This window comes from Apis mellifera, linkage group LG2 (genome assembly GCF_003254395.2).
Source record: "Apis mellifera strain DH4 linkage group LG2, Amel_HAv3.1, whole genome shotgun sequence".
In the NCBI taxonomy this organism is placed as follows: Eukaryota; Metazoa; Arthropoda; class Insecta; order Hymenoptera; family Apidae; genus Apis; species Apis mellifera.
Genome location: NC_037639.1, coordinates 6401978 through 6423942, shown reverse-complemented (window position 1 = coordinate 6423942; position 21965 = coordinate 6401978). Strand labels below are relative to the sequence as shown.

The 21965-nt window shown below is 32.2% G+C and overlaps 1 protein-coding gene across 2 annotated transcripts; it reads right to left on the bottom strand.

The window, feature by feature from the left end:
- Positions 1–7717: 7717 nt before the first annotated feature.
- Positions 7718–14379, bottom strand: Hiscl1 (histamine-gated chloride channel 1). 2 transcript variants are annotated; one of them, XM_006561078.3, is made up of 9 exons: positions 13849–14379; positions 12723–12867; positions 12277–12359; positions 11969–12112; positions 11742–11824; positions 11191–11325; positions 10724–10824; positions 10318–10632; positions 7718–9927 (listed from the first exon to the last, which is right to left on the bottom strand). In XM_006561078.3, exons 1-9 carry the CDS (start codon positions 13941–13943, stop codon positions 9775–9777), a joined length of 1254 nt encoding a protein of 417 aa, XP_006561141.1. In that variant the 5' UTR covers positions 13944–14379; the 3' UTR covers positions 7718–9774.
- Positions 14380–21965: the final 7586 nt, after the last annotated feature.

The following is a 21965-nucleotide window of genomic DNA, read 5'->3' as shown; positions in this document are numbered from 1 at the left end:
ATAATTCACAATGGTAAATAGAAAAAGTGGTGTAATTCTTATCAATAGCAAGACAATGCAAGAATTTCTATATCGGTTATTCGCTCGACCATTTTGATCCCCAGCATGGGACCCTGTGTCAACGGTACTAAAACGTAATTATGCGTCGACTTTCTCATGATGTATTTCAATGCAAGTTAACCCCCCGTTGATGTTAAAAGATAGCCATACGGACGACTTGGCATCGCGTAGGCCAGCTGCCTGTGGACTCGGCACAAAGAGCTTAACAATCGGAAAGGAGCGGTCCAACAAACAAAACTTTACCCCTCCTTGCCTCCTTTTTCATCCCCTCGATACCTCACCTGGCTCCCCACCCTAAGATTAAAGGTAATCTTGGAAAATTCTCGTTCCCCGCGTCGATCAGGGAAAATTGTTAGTTGGCAAGAAATTAAAGAAATATATCTTCTTGTTGTTATTCGTATCTCTCTATATCAATGTTAAATAGAATTAGAAATATTGGTTTCGTTATCTATTAGAAATGAAATGAAATTAATTTTTTATCGAGTAAAATGTATATTCTCGTTTCGTTCTCGTTATTATTTATTTATAGGAAAATTATATTTTTTAAATTTATAATTGTATAAGATTAAATTTTTTCGATTTTTTGTCTTTTATTCTTTTAATGGTTTAGAGGAAATTTTGATTATTAAAAGGCAAAAGTATTCATTAGATTCGTTAATCAATTAAAAGAAATTTATTTTTAAATTATACAAGATGAAATATATAATTTATCGAATAAAAAGTATTCGTTTATATCGTCTAAAATAATCGATTGATGATTGCTGTCAACGATTGTGAATTATTTTCTCTAGGTTGAGGAAAAATATTTTCACTTTATCCATTTGTTTTTCCATCCCTTCCAATACTTATGCATTTTAATGCAATACTTGTTCCACTCCTTCGTCAAAATCCAAACTTTTCTGTATAAAATGGCACGAAAACTTCTCGTGTCCCGTGTTTTACATAACCAATCCCGATTAGGGATTCGAGTAACCTGCCTCGAAGAGAAATGCACCGTGAGAAGAGGGATATTTTTTTCTGTTTGTATACGTTTGTCAGGAGAAGGGAGGCCAAAAATTTGGACTCGTGTAATCATACTGTGCATACACTAGATCTTTTTAAAATCTTTCGCTATCTTTCGTAATATTTCATGTTTGAAAGGAAAAAATATTCATCTGGTTATCTACTTTCGAAAAATAATTTTCAATTTACACAAGTGCAACAAGGATTGTGTAGAATAAACTGTTGGATTCTACAAATATTTTCGAAAGTACGAATTTTGTTTTAAACATTTTATTTATTATTTTTCTAATTAATTTTTAAAAATCTTTTTTTTTTGCGAATTGAAAATCATATTATTTCCAACGATGAAACATCGTTGTATCGAGTGTATTTAAACTGCTGCAAATATTCTATCGATTTTTCGTTTACATTTGAAAAATTGATTATCAGATTTTTGATAATATTACAAATATTTAGAATTACAGATAATTTTAGTGCAGGAACGCCGGAATTCCGCCGTCTATATTTATTACCGATAAGTTATCTGCGATAGGACATCCAAAACCAGGCCTCGTCTTACTCCTATTCATGCTGATTAATTTTTTTTCCTTTTCTTCTCTTTTTTTTTCAGTCAATTAACAGTGGTGCTTTCAAGTTTGAAAATTGAAAGTTAAATTCAATACTACTTAAAAGAAAAGAAAAGAAGAAAACATTTTAAATCTAATTTTATTTTATCCCGCTTTAAAAATTGGTTATCATAGAATTTTTACGTATTCTAAATAAAAGATACATCACATAATGTGACAAATTTATTTTTTTTATTTTTATATTAAAATAATATGATTCGTAAATATATTTTGTTTATAAAATATCAATGTATTCATTCGGCGAAATTTTTCTCACATTCGATAAATATATACAATCGGGATAAAATAATCAAGAGTTAAAATGAAGAAGCTGGTGTGTACAATGGCTTTATAGAAGAAAGTTGTTTCGCTGCACCCGGGATAATTAACGATCTCTTTATGGCAAATGATTGTACATCCCGATCGGAAAGTCTAAGAATCTGACCACCGCATAATGGTTACTAATACGCGAGTGTAGATAGCCGTAATCATCGTTCAATAAAAGTGATCAGTGGTTATAAATTTCAGAAAGCAGTACAAGCGTTGATAAGAGGAATGAATTGTGTTTTTCATCGAGAAAAACTCTTTGATTAATCACCATTAGGATGAGATATTTTTCTTTGTATCTACGATTCAAAGGCTTGTAAATATATACGTGCACGCATTTCGTTTTCTTCCGAATTTTTAGAATTTTTAGAAATACTCGCATGTATTTCGATTTCGATCAAAATTGTATTCACAAGATTTGTAAAAAAGAAACGATTTTTTTTTTAATTTCTTGTTTTATTATTAACGCGTTAAATGAAAGTGTTAAATTATAAAAGAAGAGAATGGTGATAATATTCCATTGAAAGAGAGATCGGTTTAATGTTAAAATTGTTTGATCCTTTTAATATTATTTCATTGAAATAAATATTTTAGATTTTCATCTCTATAGTTTCTGTAATGATCGATAAGTTGAATAATGATCTTGTTTATGGAATTTTTAACACTTGCGTTTCTAATAGCAACGTTGGACAACCACTGGTCCGCGTTCTGAATGAACTCATTATGCATAGTCCCACAAGCCCATACACCATTTCAATTCAACAGTGCTGTCTATTCACAAAATACTACAGCGTCTGAACTCGATTCTAAAAGCCAAAAGGGTGACTTGAACACGAGATGCTTCCCCATAGAAATACAGAAGTCTTATAGAAATATAGAAGTCTTTAACTCTTATTATGCATCACTCAAATATAATCGATTATTATTATCTCCATTGTTTTAAATTTAACATTCTGTGAAATGTATATATTTTTAGCAAAAATAATGCAATTTTAAACTTGTGCTGAATTACTCGAAGTTATGGCTTTTAGAATATTAAGATCGATCGTTTCGATTACAATAATTCGAAAATATTATCACGTTTATATCGTAATTATTTTCACAAAAATTTAAAAAAAAAAGGGTTGTTCGATTGAGGATCTCTGTTAGATCCAGTTCGAATGCCGGTTCAGGAAGTTCGAATGCAGATAGACGGGACATGGTGTCAAGATTTTCGACAGGGGTGCACGTGTAGATTGAAACCAGACTCTGTGATAATAAACTACAAATACTATTTTTATAAAGATGCCGTGTTACACATGTAACCATCGAAATGAAATATGCTTGAGAACCTTTATGTTTTTCTTGTGATAAACCCTTCTGAGTTCATCTTATAAAGGGCAAAAACTTACAAAAATGGTTCAAAGTTACCGATAGTTTTTTTTAGATAGAAAGAAAGAAAAAATGATTAAAGCAATAGTATATAAATTTCTCTTTGATATTTTATATTCCGTGATTGAGTTTTGGCAAAAGCGACACTTTTAGCATGGAATCTTTATCAAGATGAAAAATTTAATATTTCTAATAAAAATATTTTATCAATTATCATGCTTTCACATTTCCGGTAAGTCCACAGATGAGATACAGGATAAATATTATATTTAATATAAACATATATTTTAGTATATTTTGTATACTATGTTTTGAAATATCAAATTTAGAAAAATAAAGTTAGTTTTCGTAAGTTCTTTATGTATCTATCTACAGAGAAATTAATAATATCAGAATGTAACTTCTTTAAAATTATTTAAATTTTATTCGAGATTTTTTTTAATATTATGAAGAATAAATGACATATTACACATATAAAGTTATGCAAAATATCCTAAAATCTTTAAAATTAAAAAAAAAAAACATTTAATACTGCAAAAAGAATTATGATAAAAATTATCTTATTATAACAAATATGCAGAAGATAGGAATAAATAATTAATATTTTTTCTTTCATTCTATAAATTTTTAAAAAAGCAGATTTTTACTAATAAGTTAGATAGCGATTAAAAGTTTCAGTGTCATTTAGAAGTGATACCGTAAATGAAACATAATAAAAAGAATAAGAAATTAAAGAAGGACAGTAATAGACTATGGTTAGACAGAGAGAGTAAATAAAAAGAAAAGGACAGAGATAGGATAAAAATATTGAAATTAGCGCCATCTTCAGAGTGCCGCAAATGAAACTCACAAACAAAGGACAGAAGATAGTTAGAAAAGGATAGAAATAGAGTTAAAATCCTACTGGTGGCGCCATCTCTTAGCTACAAAAGGTAGCTCTCTTATTTATAGGAATATTCAAGAAATGTCACAACATTTAATTTTTACTCTACTTTATCTTATTTCATAAAATATAGCCAAAATTAAAATAATCTCTATTAAATATAAAGATATTTTATTAAGTTTTTAATTAGAATGTTAATTTTATTTCGATTAATTCAGAATTATTAAAATAAAATGCTTTAGATAGTATATTATGTCGAATATAATTTATAAATTTTTTTTTTTAATATCACATTTATTTTTATGATTATATTCTAGTTTATTACATTTTTCAATGGAAAATAAAAAACTTTATTATAATTATTTTCGTATTTTTATAAAATAAATAAAATTTTAGTCAATACTAAAGCGTTTTTTATTAAAAATAAAGACATTCAAATCAATAGGTTAGACGAAGAGAGGAAATAGATAGAAAAGGACAGAGATAGGATAAAAATATTGAAATCAGCGCCATCTTCAGAGTGCCGCAAATGAAACTCACAAACAAAGGACAGAAGATAGTTAGAAAAGGACAGAAATAGCGTGAAAATCGTACTGGTGGCGCCATCTCTTAGCTACAAAAGGTAGCTCTCTTATTTATAGGAACATTCAAGAGATGTCATCACATTTAATTTTTACTCTACTTTATCTTATTTTATAAAATATTAGCCAAAATTAAAATAATCTCTATTAAATACAAAGATATTTTATTAAGTTTTTAATTAGAATGTTAATTTTGTTTCGATTAATTCAGAATTATTAAAATAAAACGCTTTAGATATTATATTATGTCGTATTTAATTTATAAATTTTTTTTTTAATATCGCACTTATATTTACGATTATATTCTAGTTTATTATATTTTTCAGTGGAAAATAAAAAACTTTATTATAATTATTTTCGTATTTTAATAAAATAAATAAAATTTTAGTCAAAACTAAAGAGTTTTCTATTAAAAATAAAGACATTCAAATCAATAGGTTAGACGAAGAGAGGAAATAGATAGAAAAGGACAGAGATAGGATAAAAATATTGAAATCAGCGCCATCTTCAGAATGCCGCAAATGAAACTCAGGAAGGAAGGATAGAAGATAATTAGAAAAAGATAGAAATATCGTGAAAATAGAACTGGTGGCGCCATCTCTCGAGTATTTCGAAAACTTTTCTTCGAAGTTCTCTTAATACTCGAAAGATGGTGCTGAACTTCAATTACCTACTCTACTTTATCCTATTTTTTAAAAAAGTATCTCCGATGTCCGAGAGATGGTACTAGCGGTTAATTCTTATTCTATCTCTATCTTTTTTCTTCTATCTTCTGTCCTTTATTTGTGAGTTTCATTTGCGGCACTCTGAAGATGGCGCTGATTTCAATATTTTTATCCTATCTCTGTCCTTCTCTATCTATTTCCTCTCTTCGTCTAACCCATCGATTAAATATCTTTATTTTTAATAAAAAACGCTTTAGTTTTGACTAAAATTTTATTTATTTTATTAAAATATGAAAATAATTGTAATAATTTTTTATTTTCCATTGAAAAATATAATAAACTAGAATATAATCATAAAAATAAGTGCGATATTAGAAAAAAAAATTTATAAATTATATATGACATAATATACTATCTAAAGCGTTTTATTTTAATAATTCTGAATTAATCGAAACAAAATTAACATTCTAATTAAAAACTTAATAAAATATCTTTATTTTTAATAGAGATTATTTTAATTTTGGTTAATATTTTATAAAATAAGATAAAGTAGAGCAAAAATTAAATGTGGTGACATCTTTTGATTGTTGCTTACTCTATAAATGAGAGAGCTACCTTTTGTAGCTAAGAGATGGCGCCATCGATCAATTCTTCTATCTCTATCCTTTTTCTTCTATCTTCTGTCCTTTATTTTTGAGTTTCATTTGCGGCACTCTGAAGATGGCGCTGATTTCAATATTTTTACACTATCTCTGTCCTTCTCTAATTATTTCATCTCTTTGTCTAACCTATTGATTTTATATTTCGATTTTTAATAGAAAATGCTTTAAGTTTGACTAAAATTTTATTCATTTTATTAAAATATGAAAGTAATTTTAATAATATTCCGTATTTTCCATTAAAAAACGTAATAAGCTAGAATATAATCGTAAAAATATGTGCAATATTAAAAAAAAAATTTATAAATTAAATACAAAATAATATACTATCTAAAGCATTCTATTTTAATAATTCTGCATTAATCGAAACGAAAATAACATCGAACTAATTAAAAACTTAAATATCTTTATTTTTAATTGAGGTTGCCTTAGTTTTGACTGAAATAAGATAAAGTAGAGTAGAAATTAAATGTGATGACATCTCTTGAATGTTCCTTACTCTATAAATGGGAGAGCTACGTTTTGTAGCTAAGAGATGGCGCCATCGATCAATTCTTCTATCTCTATCCTTTTTCTTCTATCTTCTGTCCTTTGTTTTTGAGTTTCATTTGCGGCACTCTGAAGATGGCGCTGATTTCAATATTTTTATTCTATCTCTGTCCTTTTCTATCTATTTCCTCTCTTTGTCTAACCTATTGATTAAATGGCTTTATTTTTAATAAGAAACGCTTTAGTTTTGACTAAAATTTTATTTATTTTATTAATTAAAATACAAAAACAATTGTATTTGTTAAAAATATTAATTGAGTTATTAATTGAGTATAAAGTAGAATTTATTAATTTTATTATTAATTTTATTTATGGAAAGAAAAATCATTATTTTACATTATACGTTAAACTAGTATTAACTGTAAGATAAATTAAACTCGTTTGATAATAATTTTTATATTTTTGTTTTTATATTTACATTTTTCTACATTTATCGGAAGTTAAATAAATGAATACATTTGAAATATTTCGAAAATTTATATAAACTGATCTAAATGATATTCTTATGTATACTATCGATCATAAGTTTAATACCAGCTCCCTGTAAAGAATTATTTTACAGAAATAATGTCGACGATTCATACATATATTCGTCATTTAAAGAAAAAAAATTATTTTAATTAAAATAATTACTCATATTTTTTTCAACTTTTTATGCTACTTTACACGTTCTGCTCTTAATTCATTATACCATATTTTTATTACACTTTTATTTACACCTTTTCGTGTATTATTGTTACATATGTATATACTTTTATTATATATGTAATAAAAGAAAAATTTAATTCCAAATTACTAACATACAATTAATTAAAAAAATCATATTAAACTTAATCTATATAAATTAATTTGTCTTTAATAATATATACAACAAACTATAATTAATAAGAGCGATAATTAACAATTAAACTTATGATCTATAGTACAGATAAATATCATTCGAACGAACGAATCATAAAATTCTGTAAAAGTTAAAAGGTTTGGGCATCCCTCGTGTGAAAAAAAAACAAATGAATAAAATAAATAAGACGCATTTAATCGTACACGCCATAACAGGATTCGGCCGGATTCGCAAATACATAGTTTTGTACTACTTTTTCTAAAACGAAACAAGTGTTCAGCTATATCTATTTACTGTACAAGTGCGTTCCATTCGACGCATAATATTAAAGCTTTCGAATTAGAGCTATGTAAAATTCAAGATCATTGAAATGATTATTTTCAAATAATAGGTAATCGTTTCTTTACACGTAGAATTTATAATTTTTTTAAATTGTATTCTTTTTAACAATTCGTCAGTTAGTCAGAATAAATTGTAAATATTCTGATAAACTTACAGTGATAGCATTACCTCTAAAAAATAATTTTCGTTTCGCTTCATTATTAACACAGCCCAATTTAATCCAAATTATCTTTCAATATCTACACACGTTGATCCGAAGATTTTAATTAAAAGTTATTTTACTTTATACACTTCGTCCATTCCGTTTTCCATATTTTTCTGAGCTTTTTTAATGCTCCGTTGCTTTTTTTTCCCCCTTTCTTCTTCAAAAATCTGACTATGTTACACATAGTCTAATATTTCATTTTCACTTTCGTGAATTTAATAAGATTCACGGCTAAAAAAAAATTTACAAGTTTAAAAGTTTGAATCTATAACAACTTTAGTTAGTATATTTTTTTCCAATTTTTCGGAAGATATACGTGTATTTCACTTTTCTTTCTTCTTTCGCGTATTTTTTTTTTATATCGTTTTTTTTTTTCTTTTTATAATTTTAATATCGTAGCAGTAGTGTAACATATATGATGATCATTTCGCAAAACGTGATCATCAAAAGCAAAAATTTCAGAAACGTTACATCGAGATGATATATCAAGCTTTCTGAGAAAAAATTTTCGCGATATCGAAATATTTTTAACTCTAAAAATTTGCGAGTATGATATTACGAGTAAATCCACTCTTGGATCAATAACAATCGAGCAGAAATTTACACGCAACGATCTTCTTACAATATCTGCTTACTGTTTATTACACTAGTTAATTCAATTTTACGTTTACGTTAACAATTACACGATTACCAATTTATCGATAATTATCTCAGCGACAATTATCGTCAATGGGAAATTAGTCTCTTACGACAAAACACGTTAATCGCTTAACAATATTATTATAGTTATAAATTTAAAACAATTTAATAGAAGACTTTAAAGTATTAGTAGACTTTTGATATTTCTTTCAATTTTCACAAACTCGAAACAATCGTGAAGTAATTTATTTGAACGAATCAAACGATTTGTTCAAATAATTCCATATTCCTTACAATTATTTTTAGTTCTTCTCTTTTCCTTGCTTCGTCCCCTTACAATCCAAGAAGAAAACTACAACTTATTCGCTTTTTTGTTGCCTTTCAACGAATTAGTCGCACAGTTTATATCAATTACATACAATTAAAAAACTCTTCAAGTAAGTACTTTATCATACTATCAATGAATCGAAGTGAATCTTTCTATCTTTTTCATCAGATGATACGGAAAATAATGATGCAATAATGAAAAAAAGTATTTCTCTTTTCTGGAGAAGTGGAAAGATAATAATAAAAAAGAATTCAATTGCAAAGAGATAGAAATTTTCAAATTTTCAAAATACTCGAACAATATTCCTTGCCAATCTTGTTCTTAATTACATTTTAACAGATGTCATCTCATCCCTTTTTTCGCAATTGCACCATTATCCTCGTTTCAATATCCTGGCCATTGAATCAATATCATTGCAGCACACGTAATAAATAAAACAAGCGATCAAAAAACAATAATTGATAAACTTACATTTCAATTTCAATTTTAAGATTTAAAAAAATTCCAATTCAATGACCATTTCCATTCCTGTTAACAATACAACTGTTTCGAAAAGACACAGATCGAACTTTTTCATATCTTCGATTCATTTTCTTCTCTCTCTCATTCTCTCTCTCTCTTTCTTTTTCAGAAACACTTGCTCCGTCCGATATCTTCTTTCCCAGCATCGACGTTTCCGGTCTGTTCGAGTTTGCCGCGATCGATTTCCACAACGGCTTAAATGTACTCGGCGAACATTATCCAATAAGTTACGTTCAACACGGCGAAGAGGAAAGGGAAGAAGACGCGGGAGACCCGATCGATGTTCAGGGCACGCATCCGCGCCTTCTGTGCGGGTGTTGGGCCTGGCGGTGGACCGGTCGTCGATTTCTGCGATCGGCCGGATAACAACATTGCGTTTTCCTGCGTGACAACGATCACAACTTGAACCGCCGCTGTGCAGACAACCCCTCTGTGCCTCGGAGAGATGAACGCGTGGACGATGACGCGACGCGTCCAGATATGGCCGCAATTATCTTTCCTCCCTCTGCTTCTTCCTTTTTTCTTTTTTCAATCAACGAACGAAACAGTAATGCTCGAAGAAAAATTAAAATTTGAAGTCCCAAGTTTAATAATCTTATTCGAAACATCGATTCGAATGATAAATTACGCGGGTAACATTTTGAAACTCTCTTTTTGCCCCATCTCTTTCGATTTTCATCCCCTTTCCCCGAGGCACAGAAGTTGTCTGAACCGTTCGGATGTTCATCCAGGCGTTACCTTAGTGGCGATGTCGAAAATTTTATCGAGCTTGGCGGAATCGGGGCCGCTGGAGGAAGGCGGGGGAGGTGGTGGCGCCGGTTTCGGGGGCGTGTCCGAGTCGCCGAGGACGATGTTCACCAGGCAATACTCCATCAACGCCATGAACACGAACACCGTGCAAACAGACATGAAAGCGTCCACGGCCTTTAGATACGAAACAGGTGGAAGGGACGCTTGACTCTTGGCGTGTTGCGTCGAGAGGGTCAGCAAGGAGGTTACGCCGAGCGTCACTCTGGCTGGCGCCGCTTCCGGTTTTATCCAGAAGGAGACCCACTGCACACAGATTCGCAGAGGTAATTATTAAAAATTTATAAATACGTTTCTTACTTTTTTTTTTTTTTTTAATTAGTTCCCGTTTACTCACCGACATGATTACGATCAAGCAGGTTGGAATGTAGGTGTGAAACAAGTAGTAGCCGAGCCTACGTTTCAGGACAAACACTACTTCGAGGCAAGTGAAGTTACCTAAACGAGACGATTTTTAATTTAATTCTTTTCGATTAAAATAAGAAATGAATTGTACGAATTTAAAATTTTTAAAACATCAGCGATCTCGACGTCTTTTTCGACAAAGTTCATCAAGAATTTCGATCTTTCAAATCGATTATTTATTTATTCCTTCCAGTTTCTGTACCCATATTGAATACACGTGAAGACAACGTCAATATCGAATTAAATAAACGTGGCCATTCACGCGAGAACAAATTCACTTTCAACCCTTTCGATTCCTCCTCGATCTCGTGTCGAGATTTGAAACGGTTAATTAGGAACAGAATGAGCACGAGGTTCCTCTTTTTTTTTTCCCCCGCGACACAAAACGACAACACTCACCAGTAGAATAGACCTGCGTGCAATCGGCCGTGTAATTCTTAACCAGTTGGAGCTGGGGAAGCTCGATGTTCTCGTCGACGACGAGTGGCACGTCAGGATCCCACTGGAAGATCATTTCATCCGTCGTGTGCGACACTGTTGACCGAGTTGTTTTGTCCTTGTGAAATCGCACATTCATTCCCGCAAAACTAAATGATAATTCATGCGGGTATCGCTTTCGAAATGTGATACGGGTGTAAATTGTCCTTTTAGATGCGTGATTGTTGTTAATATCGGACGTTTCTTTCTTTCTTTCTTTTTCATCTATGGAGCTTTCTCGATGGATCTTTGATTTGCTTCGAGAGATGTGTATGCGCGAGAGAAATCGCGATTGAATGGAAAAGATGATAAATGCATTAATACGCTAAATAATAATACGCCATTGATTAAAAAAGAAAAAAATAGAATCTTTGATAAGTGTTGTGGAAGGATGAATCATTTTGCTAAAGATCTATCTTTAACTAATGATCAAGCAAATTATAACGTTAAATAGTTTGTAAAAATTCACTCACGACTTTCCATTTGTAATTTACACTCTTGAGTGTCGTGAGGATAGATCAAGAAGTTCATGGCGCACGATAACTTCAACGTTAATCTGGAAAAAAAAAAGAAAAAAAGAAGAAATGTTATTTTGTGTGAAAAATGATATAAAGATATGGAAAAAGAAGGATAAAATAGGAATTAAAATAAACATTGAACGCAAAGTTCAATGAAAAAGTGATAGATCGTTTCTTCTTACTTGACCATGTATAAAATAGTCTTGTCTTTGTACAACCATAAGTAATGATTCGGTATAGTCATCGTTTGGAACGTCACTGATTTCGCGTTCTTGAAGAATGAATCCGGCCGCCACATATTCTTCAGCCAATCGACTTCAAGCAATCTAGAATAACGACACGACTTAAACGACTTTTCGTATTTATTTGAGGAAAAATCATTTTTTTTAATAATTCTTAATACTTATACATCGATATTTTCAAGTATATTCGATAAATTTTAAAATGACAAAAAATATTTTTTAGATTAAATCACGATGATTTCACATACCTGTATTCGGATGTCATATTTTCTGGTAATCGTAGCCTGTTGTCCTTCCAAGTTTGGGCGAAAAATATGTCGGCTGCATAGGTCTGAAAGAGTGGATATATGAAAATTGACACTTTAAAATTCGGTATGAATTATTCATTAAAATTTAAACTATCAAACGATATACGATGAAAGTAAATGTTTGTTCTAAGAATATAAAGAATTTTTTCAAGCTTAGAATATTATACAAATTACATTGATGAGATGGATTTGATAATAAGCCTTTAAAGCGAATCTGTGCTTTATTAACTTTCTCTCTGAATATATAAGTTCTTTCTTTCTTTCTTTTCTTCTTGGAAAATGAAAAAATTGAAAGAGCTGAATGACAAGATTAAAATTACGTTCCTTTTTAAAGCGACAAACAAGAACAAATTAAAATTTGATAAAGATTGAAAATCGCACGATACCATTGAATTCTCGTCTATGGAATCGAGACCCATAACAGTGACATGGAAATAAACTACGGTCGCCTGTCCATCCTTCTTTGGTGGTCGCATTTTATCGTACAACTTGGGATCTTCTGGTAGAAGGTCGAAGAATTCCAAGCTCCTCCTGAAATTTCGAGTGGAAATTTCAGCAAAAACTCAAACACTTTATTAACTGAACACGAAAACTTCACGCAAATAATGAAGGATACTTTTTATATGCCCATTAACATTAAAAATTTTAAATAGAATTTATATCGATACAATGATCACGTTTAGGTATAATTTTGCTCGAATTCACGTTCAAATGTTTCATTTATTATTTCTGCTGCATTTTCTTCGTCGAGGTTTCACGTGTCTTGCACAAAATTGGGAGAAAAAACGCACAACTGAAATTCACAGAAACTTAAAACTACTGTATGTACACTTTTTCTGCGTTTATTACACTTGGTTAATTATTTCTTTCTCTCTTTTTTTAAACAGATCATACACAAATCACAAATACAACTTGTATTATAATTATTATCGAATAATTATTTTATCACTGAAAAAAAATCACTATTTAATAACAATTTTATCACACATTAAACACAGCACTTTATGGATTTCACTGCACTTCTTTCTGGTGATTTCATCGTGCTTTATCCTTCGTTCCTTTTCATCGCGAAGATTTATACAATTAGTGCTATATATGGTTTATATTATTTCAAATATGAAGAAATTTATTATCCTGGAACTTATAATTTTGCCTCTACTTTTTTTTCGTCGATACCTCTTCAATACTATTAACATTACACCAAGAAAATAATATAAATTTCTACATAAAAATCCAAGAAATTTTACAACATCCACAAGAATGTCTTCATTTTTTCTAATAATTACTTCCCAGCGGTCAAATTTTTCACTTTAAATTTGACAAAGGGGAAAAAAACCTCTTGATAAGACACATCATCCTCGAAACCATAAATCTCGAGATATATAAAAGAAGTTAAATCGAGGAGAAGAGGAATCGTCACATCTTTACCGTAAAGATGGCCGGTGTGTCGTCGGCACACGGAGACACGGGAGAAGAGGAATAGAACGGGATCAAATCAGAGAAGAATCTTACTGAGCGTCCACGGTGCGTCCAAGCAGGAGAAGAAGCACGATCGAGGAAAGGATTGCGGAAACCATGCCGCCCCCATGTGTCTCGTCCATCGACATTCTTCGCTCGATCGCTTCTCAGCGCATTTTCTCCCGCACCAGATGAGCAAACGGCCGAAATGATAAAGGAGAAGAGACGAAGGAGCCGATCGTGGAGCGTGTCGAACTTAAGAAAACGAGCGGCGATAATAAGATTGCGGGAAAAAGGAAAAAACGAAAAAGGGAAGAAAATTCGTTCGACAACCCTTCGTCGAAGACCGGGGACTCTCAGAGCTTGTCTCTCTCTCTCTCTCTCTATCTCTCTCTCTTTCCTCTCTCTCTCTCTCTCCTCCCTCTCTATCTCCCTCTCTCTCTCCCTCTCTCTCTCTCTCTCTTCCCCCTTGATCGTTATTCCCCGAATCGCGGGGACGTGCAACCGTCGACTGACTTCTTCAAACGACTTTGCCGAAGCTGCAGAATCCTCATCGTCGCTCACGAGGTAGAGAGGCAGAGGTGGAGGTGGTTGCTCGTTGGTAGCGGTGGTGGTGGCGATGGAGGTGGTGGACCACACCACCGGTGGCGTACAACGATACACACCTTTCCTGCCTACACCCCCGCCGCTTCTTCCTCTTAACTCGATACAGAGGGATGAAGAATAGGGGGAGGGGAAAATAGGAAGGGGAAAAAAAGAATCTCTCTCTCTCTTTCTCTCTCTCCTCGCCACACACAGTGGTTCAGTAACGGGAATGAAGACAGAGGATTGTTCGAAATGGTGAGAAGGAGAGGAAGGGAGAGATTGGCGAGAGAGAGAGAGGCGAAAGGGAGGACGTGGCGTGGAGAAAGAAAGGTGGTGGTAATCCCCGGTGGGTCCGTAAAGCGTCACGAGAGATGGTTCCAACGACACGAATTTACCCCAATGCGGCATCCACCGTGGCATCCTCCGCTTTAGATATGGATATGCTTCGTGATTCGAACACATTTAACGCGCTAATTGCTAAAGATGAACGGCTAAAGGGGGAGAATAACGCACGAGCGAGGGGGATGATGGAACGGACATCGCACGCCAGTTAGTTATTTTGGTTGATGTCGGATGAATAGACGGATGCTTTTTTGAGAGGGAGAGAGAGGGAAGGAATTAACGATTGGAGATTTTAGAAGAAGATATTGGAGTCAGATTTATATGTTTGAAAAAATTGTATGAATTTAAAAGAATTCTTTCGTAAATTTTAAATTAATTTTTCATTAAAATTACTTTATTGATCATTTGTTTCAATTTAAATTTGTAATAATTAACTTTCAATGATCGAATAAGAATCTATTATTTTTTGAAAAATTCTGCATTTTAATCTAAATTGTTTTTGAAAGATCCATTAGTGCGATTCATTGCGCGTGTTTATTTGTCAGAATCCTCTACGGAGATGCACGTAACGAGTGGTGAAAAGTACAGAATATCAAGGTGCCGCTTTCATGCACGCCGCGTTTCTTCAAGTTGCCGTTGCAACTTAAAGAAGCCAAAATCATCTCAATTCTTTCATCTTCTGACTGTCTTCAAAATAGGGAAACGAAAGAATATTTAATATAATTGATAAAAAAAAATCGTACAAAATACAGAATAATATAATTCATTGAGATATTAAATTAAACGAAGAAAATCACCGACTAGTTTGATTTTATTTTTTCGTAAATTTAATTTAAAAAATAATTACGAAGAAGAAGCTTGCAAAATTAATAATACAATAAATATATCTATTAATCTTTCTTTGAGTCTCAAATGATTCTCGAATTTAACTCGAATCAATTAATATTTATAAAAAAAAAAATACATAATAATTTTCGTGGCTACTCAAACTCTTCAAAACACGTGGTAACACGAGTACCATTTTCGACTTTTAACGATCGAGATCGAAAAAAATAGCGAAAAGAGACGAACTGGAGCACGACGAAAGAAGATGGGATGCAGGAAGGAACGTCATCGATGACAACGGGGAAGAGAAAGCAAAAAGAATCGAAGTCGAAAGGGGAAAGGATCCTGCAGTCTTCCCTCTCGCCCACCCTTCTCGAGGGTAACTCTTAGAGACGTTAACTACCGTGCTATTTGAAGACATCGTCGTCGACCGACGGGACACGCCGCTCGATATATCGATCCTCGAAAATTGTGCCGCGAATAGAATGCTACGTGTTCGCGCCGCTCATGCATCGTCAAGTGGCCGCTCTTCGAGAAGGTATACATATATACACGCACGAGGACCACCACCGCGCGCGCGAGCTAATACACGAGTATGTTTGCGTGTGTGTGTATAGCCATTTCCTCGAAATTACAATACAAAGGGGAAATTGAATGTAACGAATTGAATATGAAAAGATGCGCATACTTCTTGAATTTTTGTTCCTTTACTTGACCGAGGATTGAAAGATATAATAGTGATATAATATAATAAATAAAAAGTAATCGTAATTTACACTACGAAGGAATGGAGACAGAATAAGAATCGCTTTTTGATTGTAATTTTAAGTAAAGAGATAAAGTTTAAATGTAAAAAGTTATTAATAAGAATTGTCAATGATTCCTAGAAACTTTGCATTGTTGAAAATATATCTATTGTATTGTCTCTATCTCAAAGATAAAGTTGTTTTATATTAGAGATAGTTATTGTGCAATAAAATAAGCGCAATGTTTATGAGAAAGAAAATGTTTCTGTGACGTTAAAAATGATAAAGAAATTAGAAGAATATCTCTAATTCAAGTTGTGAATATCATTCTTATGACCAAATAGTCATTGGGCATAATTATTCTCATTAACATGGATCAGGTTGATAAATATCATTAACAGAGAAACAGTCGAGATCTAATCAAGATGTTCTACCTTAAAGTGACACTTCTTTGACACGCGAAACGTGAAGATGAAGACGTACTCATTAGTACCAACCATAATTAATAACGTTACCTCCTTTGAACTTCTTCATATTTTATCGTTGAATCGTAATTCATGTCGCGATGACGTTTACGATAATTTAATTGATTTCTCTTGGACATCTTCTTGGAAATTGAAGATTTATAATGTGGACGATCGATTTAAAAAATTCAAGAGGAAGAATTTTAATGAGATTAAAATAGATAAAATTTATTATGGAAGAGTAACAAAGATTTTATTGTTTGTTCAAGCTAGCTTATTAAAATTTATTATAAAGAAATGATGCAGACAGTGTAGGAAAGAAATTTAATTGGAATATGCGTTTAAAATATGAAAAATTAGCGCTTAATTGACAAATAATACTTGCTCAGGGTGAATGTATTTACTATTACCTTGACCTCGTGACATTACCTTGAGAATGATAAGAACGTATTCCTTTTCCCTTCACTGATTCTAAGTCGTAGTATCGACCAGTCTCTTTGAAAAGCGCGTTTCCACAATGCCTTTCTAATTGTCGAGTGGTGGATGCGATATGGCAACACATTGGCGCAGACGTTGCTACACAAGGAACTTCTTTCAAGAAAGAAAATTATCAAAAAAAAATTAAAAATCTCAAGCTCGTGTAAAATAAATGAAATATTTTCTTTTTATTCCTAGGAGAAATCTATCTAGAAACAATTCTTTAAAATATACAAAATACACTTGATACCAAAATAAAATATTATGTTATTAATAATTAATAGCTGAAAAGATCTTTATTCCCATACATTGGAGTTTGAAGAATTCTTTTGAATTCTCATGTTCTTCAAACATCTTTCAAATCAACATCTTTGTTTTCAAATTAATCTCAAAAAATACACAGTAAATCATTGCAACAGGATCTTCAGATGGAGCTTATTAAAATTAGTATCAAGATTGCATTTCTGCATCATGATCAATCAAATACACAATTAATCTATGAATTTTTACATAGAAAAATAAATACAATACACAAAAATGTATAAAATATTCATTACAATATTTACACAATGATGAAACAAATTTTTATTTAGATATCATTTTATTTAATTATAATCATGAAAATTTAAATTCGCATAACTATTCACATTCCACTAGTATTACAGTATAGTACGTCTAATAGGAATCAGGGATCGCATCGTCGTAATCTCCAAAAGATTTCCGTACACGGCCAGAGTAGAACCGTTCTTTATCCACATGTGTTAAAAAACGAATAATACGAACATTACATATGTCAGAATCCATTACACATATATTTCTATGCGTCTGGTGACGTCATTTTTCGTACCACTGACGTCGATACTGCGGCTGGCTGCCGTTAGAAAGGAAAGAACCGAGAGAAATGGATTGCTGAAGGAGCGGTTCGAGTGGTTCGCGGCATTCTGCTATTCCCACTGGTGTTCCAGGCCCAATGACCTGATTGTCGAGGTAAAAAGAAGCTGTTCTCGATGATTCGTTATTATTAGACACAAGAATCATGTCCTACGGTATTACCTTAGAAGGGAACAACGTCCCGCCACTTTGGACACGATTCGCTTTCCTGTTCCTCAAGACAGAAATCGTTTTCAGTAATGGATAACTTGTTCTGCTATCTTGAACCACGAAAGGAATCTTCGAACAATTATAAATTGGAAAGCTTGAACGATTTTTGAGGATGAATGGATAGGACAAGACAGGACATGCGATAGATTGAATGAATATTCTTTTTTGATGATTTTGTTGATTCTTTTTTGTGATTCTGTATGATTAATGATACGATAATAGAAAGAAAAAATTTTCATCGTTATTTTATTTGTGGAAATTATTTCTAAAATTTTATTTATTTCTTGCTTTTGAATCTGTATACTGTGCTGCATCAATTAAGCTCTGAGACTTAGAGAGAACTCATTAAGCTTTTAAGATAATATTGGAAGTTCTACAATTAGAATGAATAAGTGTTTAAATAAAATGTGAAAAATCTTAAATTATCAAAGCTTTTTCTAAGATATATTTTCATTTTGTTATTATAGAATATCTATTAATGATGATAATATTAGAACGAGATTTTCATACGCTTTATTGAACATTTTTTTTTTCTTGTACTAGGTTAAGATTCTTGAATAAAGAAAAGCGATTATCGGAACAAGATCATCGTATTATCGAATTTAAAGATCTATATTTGACTCACTCGAGGAAAAGCGCGGGGAGGAACGTTTAAAAAATCGAACTCGTCTCAAGTGGCCAAAGTGTTGTCAGCTTCTCTTCGATCACCAGCCACGAAGCATTTACGTCAAAGACTTTATGACGTCACTTAACAAGTTAAAATGTCAGTGAAAAGGTTAAACATCAAATTATCTTTTTTTTTTCCTACGAATAAATAAAAATAAAAATTGTGAAAAAAAGAAAAATAAAAATCAATGAAATGAAGATTTCCAAAATGTTTCTTCTTACTCTAAAAAAGAAAAATTAGATCATCTCTCTAATTTTTTCATATCTGTTAATTTTTCATCTTATCATAGAGCTAGACGTTTGGATTAAAAAAATTTTTAAACGTCCCTTTCTTAAAATATTTTTATTAGTAATTTATTCATTTGAAAAAAAGACATTGCGCCACGTGTTTCTAATTATAACAGAATTGCTTAGATGAGAATACCATAATATCTACGATCTTCGAAAATATAAAATGTATCTTCACCTATAAATAGACAACTGGTACTCAATGGGTTAAGCATCAATGTTGTTAAGCTCAGCATATTGATCTCTTATGTAATTCTTTCTGTTTTTACGACCGTGCTACTTCTTATTTCTAATTATATGCCTCTCGAGTACATCAACTGCGTTATAATTAATAAATGAAGTACCTCTGTAACTTCTTTCTTCTATCTTAAATTAACAAGATTAATTTTTTCAGGTGTCGATATACTGAATGAAGATTCTTCCTGCATTCGTCACTCGATATAAAATACAGTATCACATATTTTTGATTGATACAAGGATCGATAAAACAACAATCAGACATAAGAATCATCGATCATCAAGTGATAATTCGCCAAATAAAACAACAAATCAAATACAAGTCGAACTATAACTGTAAAGTAACAACAAAAACTTCGCAATATCGATCAACGAAAGAACGATTGTGAAAAAACAACAATTGATCCAAGACTAAAGAACCTATCAAATCAAATTAACAACAATCTTCGATAAAAGAATCAACCAATCAGAAAGAATGTCGAAGAAAATATGGAATTTACAATTTATCAAATTATTACCTTAAACTTTCGTGGGACGGATCGACAAAAGGATCGATCGATCGATGAAACGAAACGGAATTCACCACGCGGCCGTGGTGATTAGTTAAAACGGTATTGTGTGGAAGATCCTGTGATGTTGTACAAGATGACACACGTCGTGGTGTTTTTGCGAACGTCAGCTGAGGTACTCTTGGCCGAGGCACGTCGAGAAGTACGGTCGGGTGTGGAGGGACACCGGTCGGGCTTAGCTTGCCGTTGGAGGAGAGTTTCGAGGCAGCTGGAGACGATGCACGATAAGCACGCCCGTTCCCCTTTCTTCTGACCTCACGCCGGTTTTCATCCCTCCTCCTCGCCCACCACCCACACCCCCGCCTCCCTATTATTTTCGACCGATTGCCAATTGTCGTGCAACTGCCGACGTAGGTGCTCCTGCTGGATGATTCCGGTTTACTGCAGAAAGATAGCACAACTCCTGGAACGATCACTGCCACTCGATCCTGGAATTTTCCACCCCCTTATTCGATCTTCCTTTCCTCTCTCGTTTCATTCGTCGTCTATCGGTAGTTGGCATATTTGCAAAGGTGGATATGCAAAGAGATACATATTTCTAAACAAATGGATCTTTTTTTTCTTTTTTTTTTTTTTTTGAAGATATTAGTAGAATTATTATAATTGTAACGAATTTATAGATTGTAATCTGATAATCATAAAGTGTTAAAAAGAATCAGGAAATATAAATCATCATAAGATCTATGAGAAACTAAGGGAAAGAAGAAATTTAAGAAAAGAAAGGAGCGACGATCGATCGATGATCGAATAAATAGTCGGCGATGGCCGATGACGCGCAAGATCGCCCAGTTACCTCGAGATTTCGAGGTCGATCACGTCCTCGTCCCAGAAACCCAGGGATGAGGATGCACTCTGTTTATCCCACGGAAAATGGCATACTCGGCTACTTGAATTAATTATTTCGTTGCGTCAATCATTTTACATTTTTTTTTCTTTCCTTTCTTCTAAAATTATTTATGCAATTATAGAATCAATTTATCAATTGCGTATTGATAAATTGAAAATATTGATTTTGATTTCGTTTTATTGTTCAGCAGCCATTTTCTCGTAAAGTTTCTTCTTCTCGTAAAAAAAAGAAAAAAAAAAAAGAAAAAAAGTTTCCTGAAAATAATTATTTCAAATATAAAAAAACGTTTATATTTGTCGTATATTAGACGAAAGAAATAGGAATGCTTGACAATAGTAAATGCTTTAATATGTATCTAAAATAAAGTTCGTATCTGAAATTGAACGAGAGCACTTAGGATCTGGAAAAATGTGACAGGAAACAAACAGACGATAAAAATCCAAGCACACGACAACCCTGTACAGCCTTAAAGTTTTATAAAACACAATCATTTGCGCGCAATACAATCAGTTCATCCAATAAAATTAATCGTGAAAAACTTCGATATATCCTTAATATTTATAAAAGATAACAGAAATACAAAAAATTCACACCTCCATCCTTCTATTTTCCTTTTTTTTTTCTTTTTTTCTTTTTTTTCCCCCATTTTTCAACGCAATACGATCCAGACTCGATCGTCCGAATGTGCTTGTATATTTAGAAATAAACGTGATCGATTCGTGAAAATTCTCTCACGCGTTTGATTAGACAGCCATCCCTCCATCTGAAACGAAATTTATCAACATTTTGTCTTTAAATACCGCTCGAATTCTGTTCCACCGCCATTCTTTTTCCTCCATTTCTATCCTCTTCTTCTTCTTCATCATCTTGTTCTTCTCATGAACTCTTTTTAGGTTCGTCATGTCGAAAATTAAATATTTCCACGAACATTGAGTGTGATTGTGTCTTACGCAATTGTATCGTTAAAAAAGTATACGTGATCCATCCAGACTTGATGAACTTGGATCCAAATATCGTTTAAAAA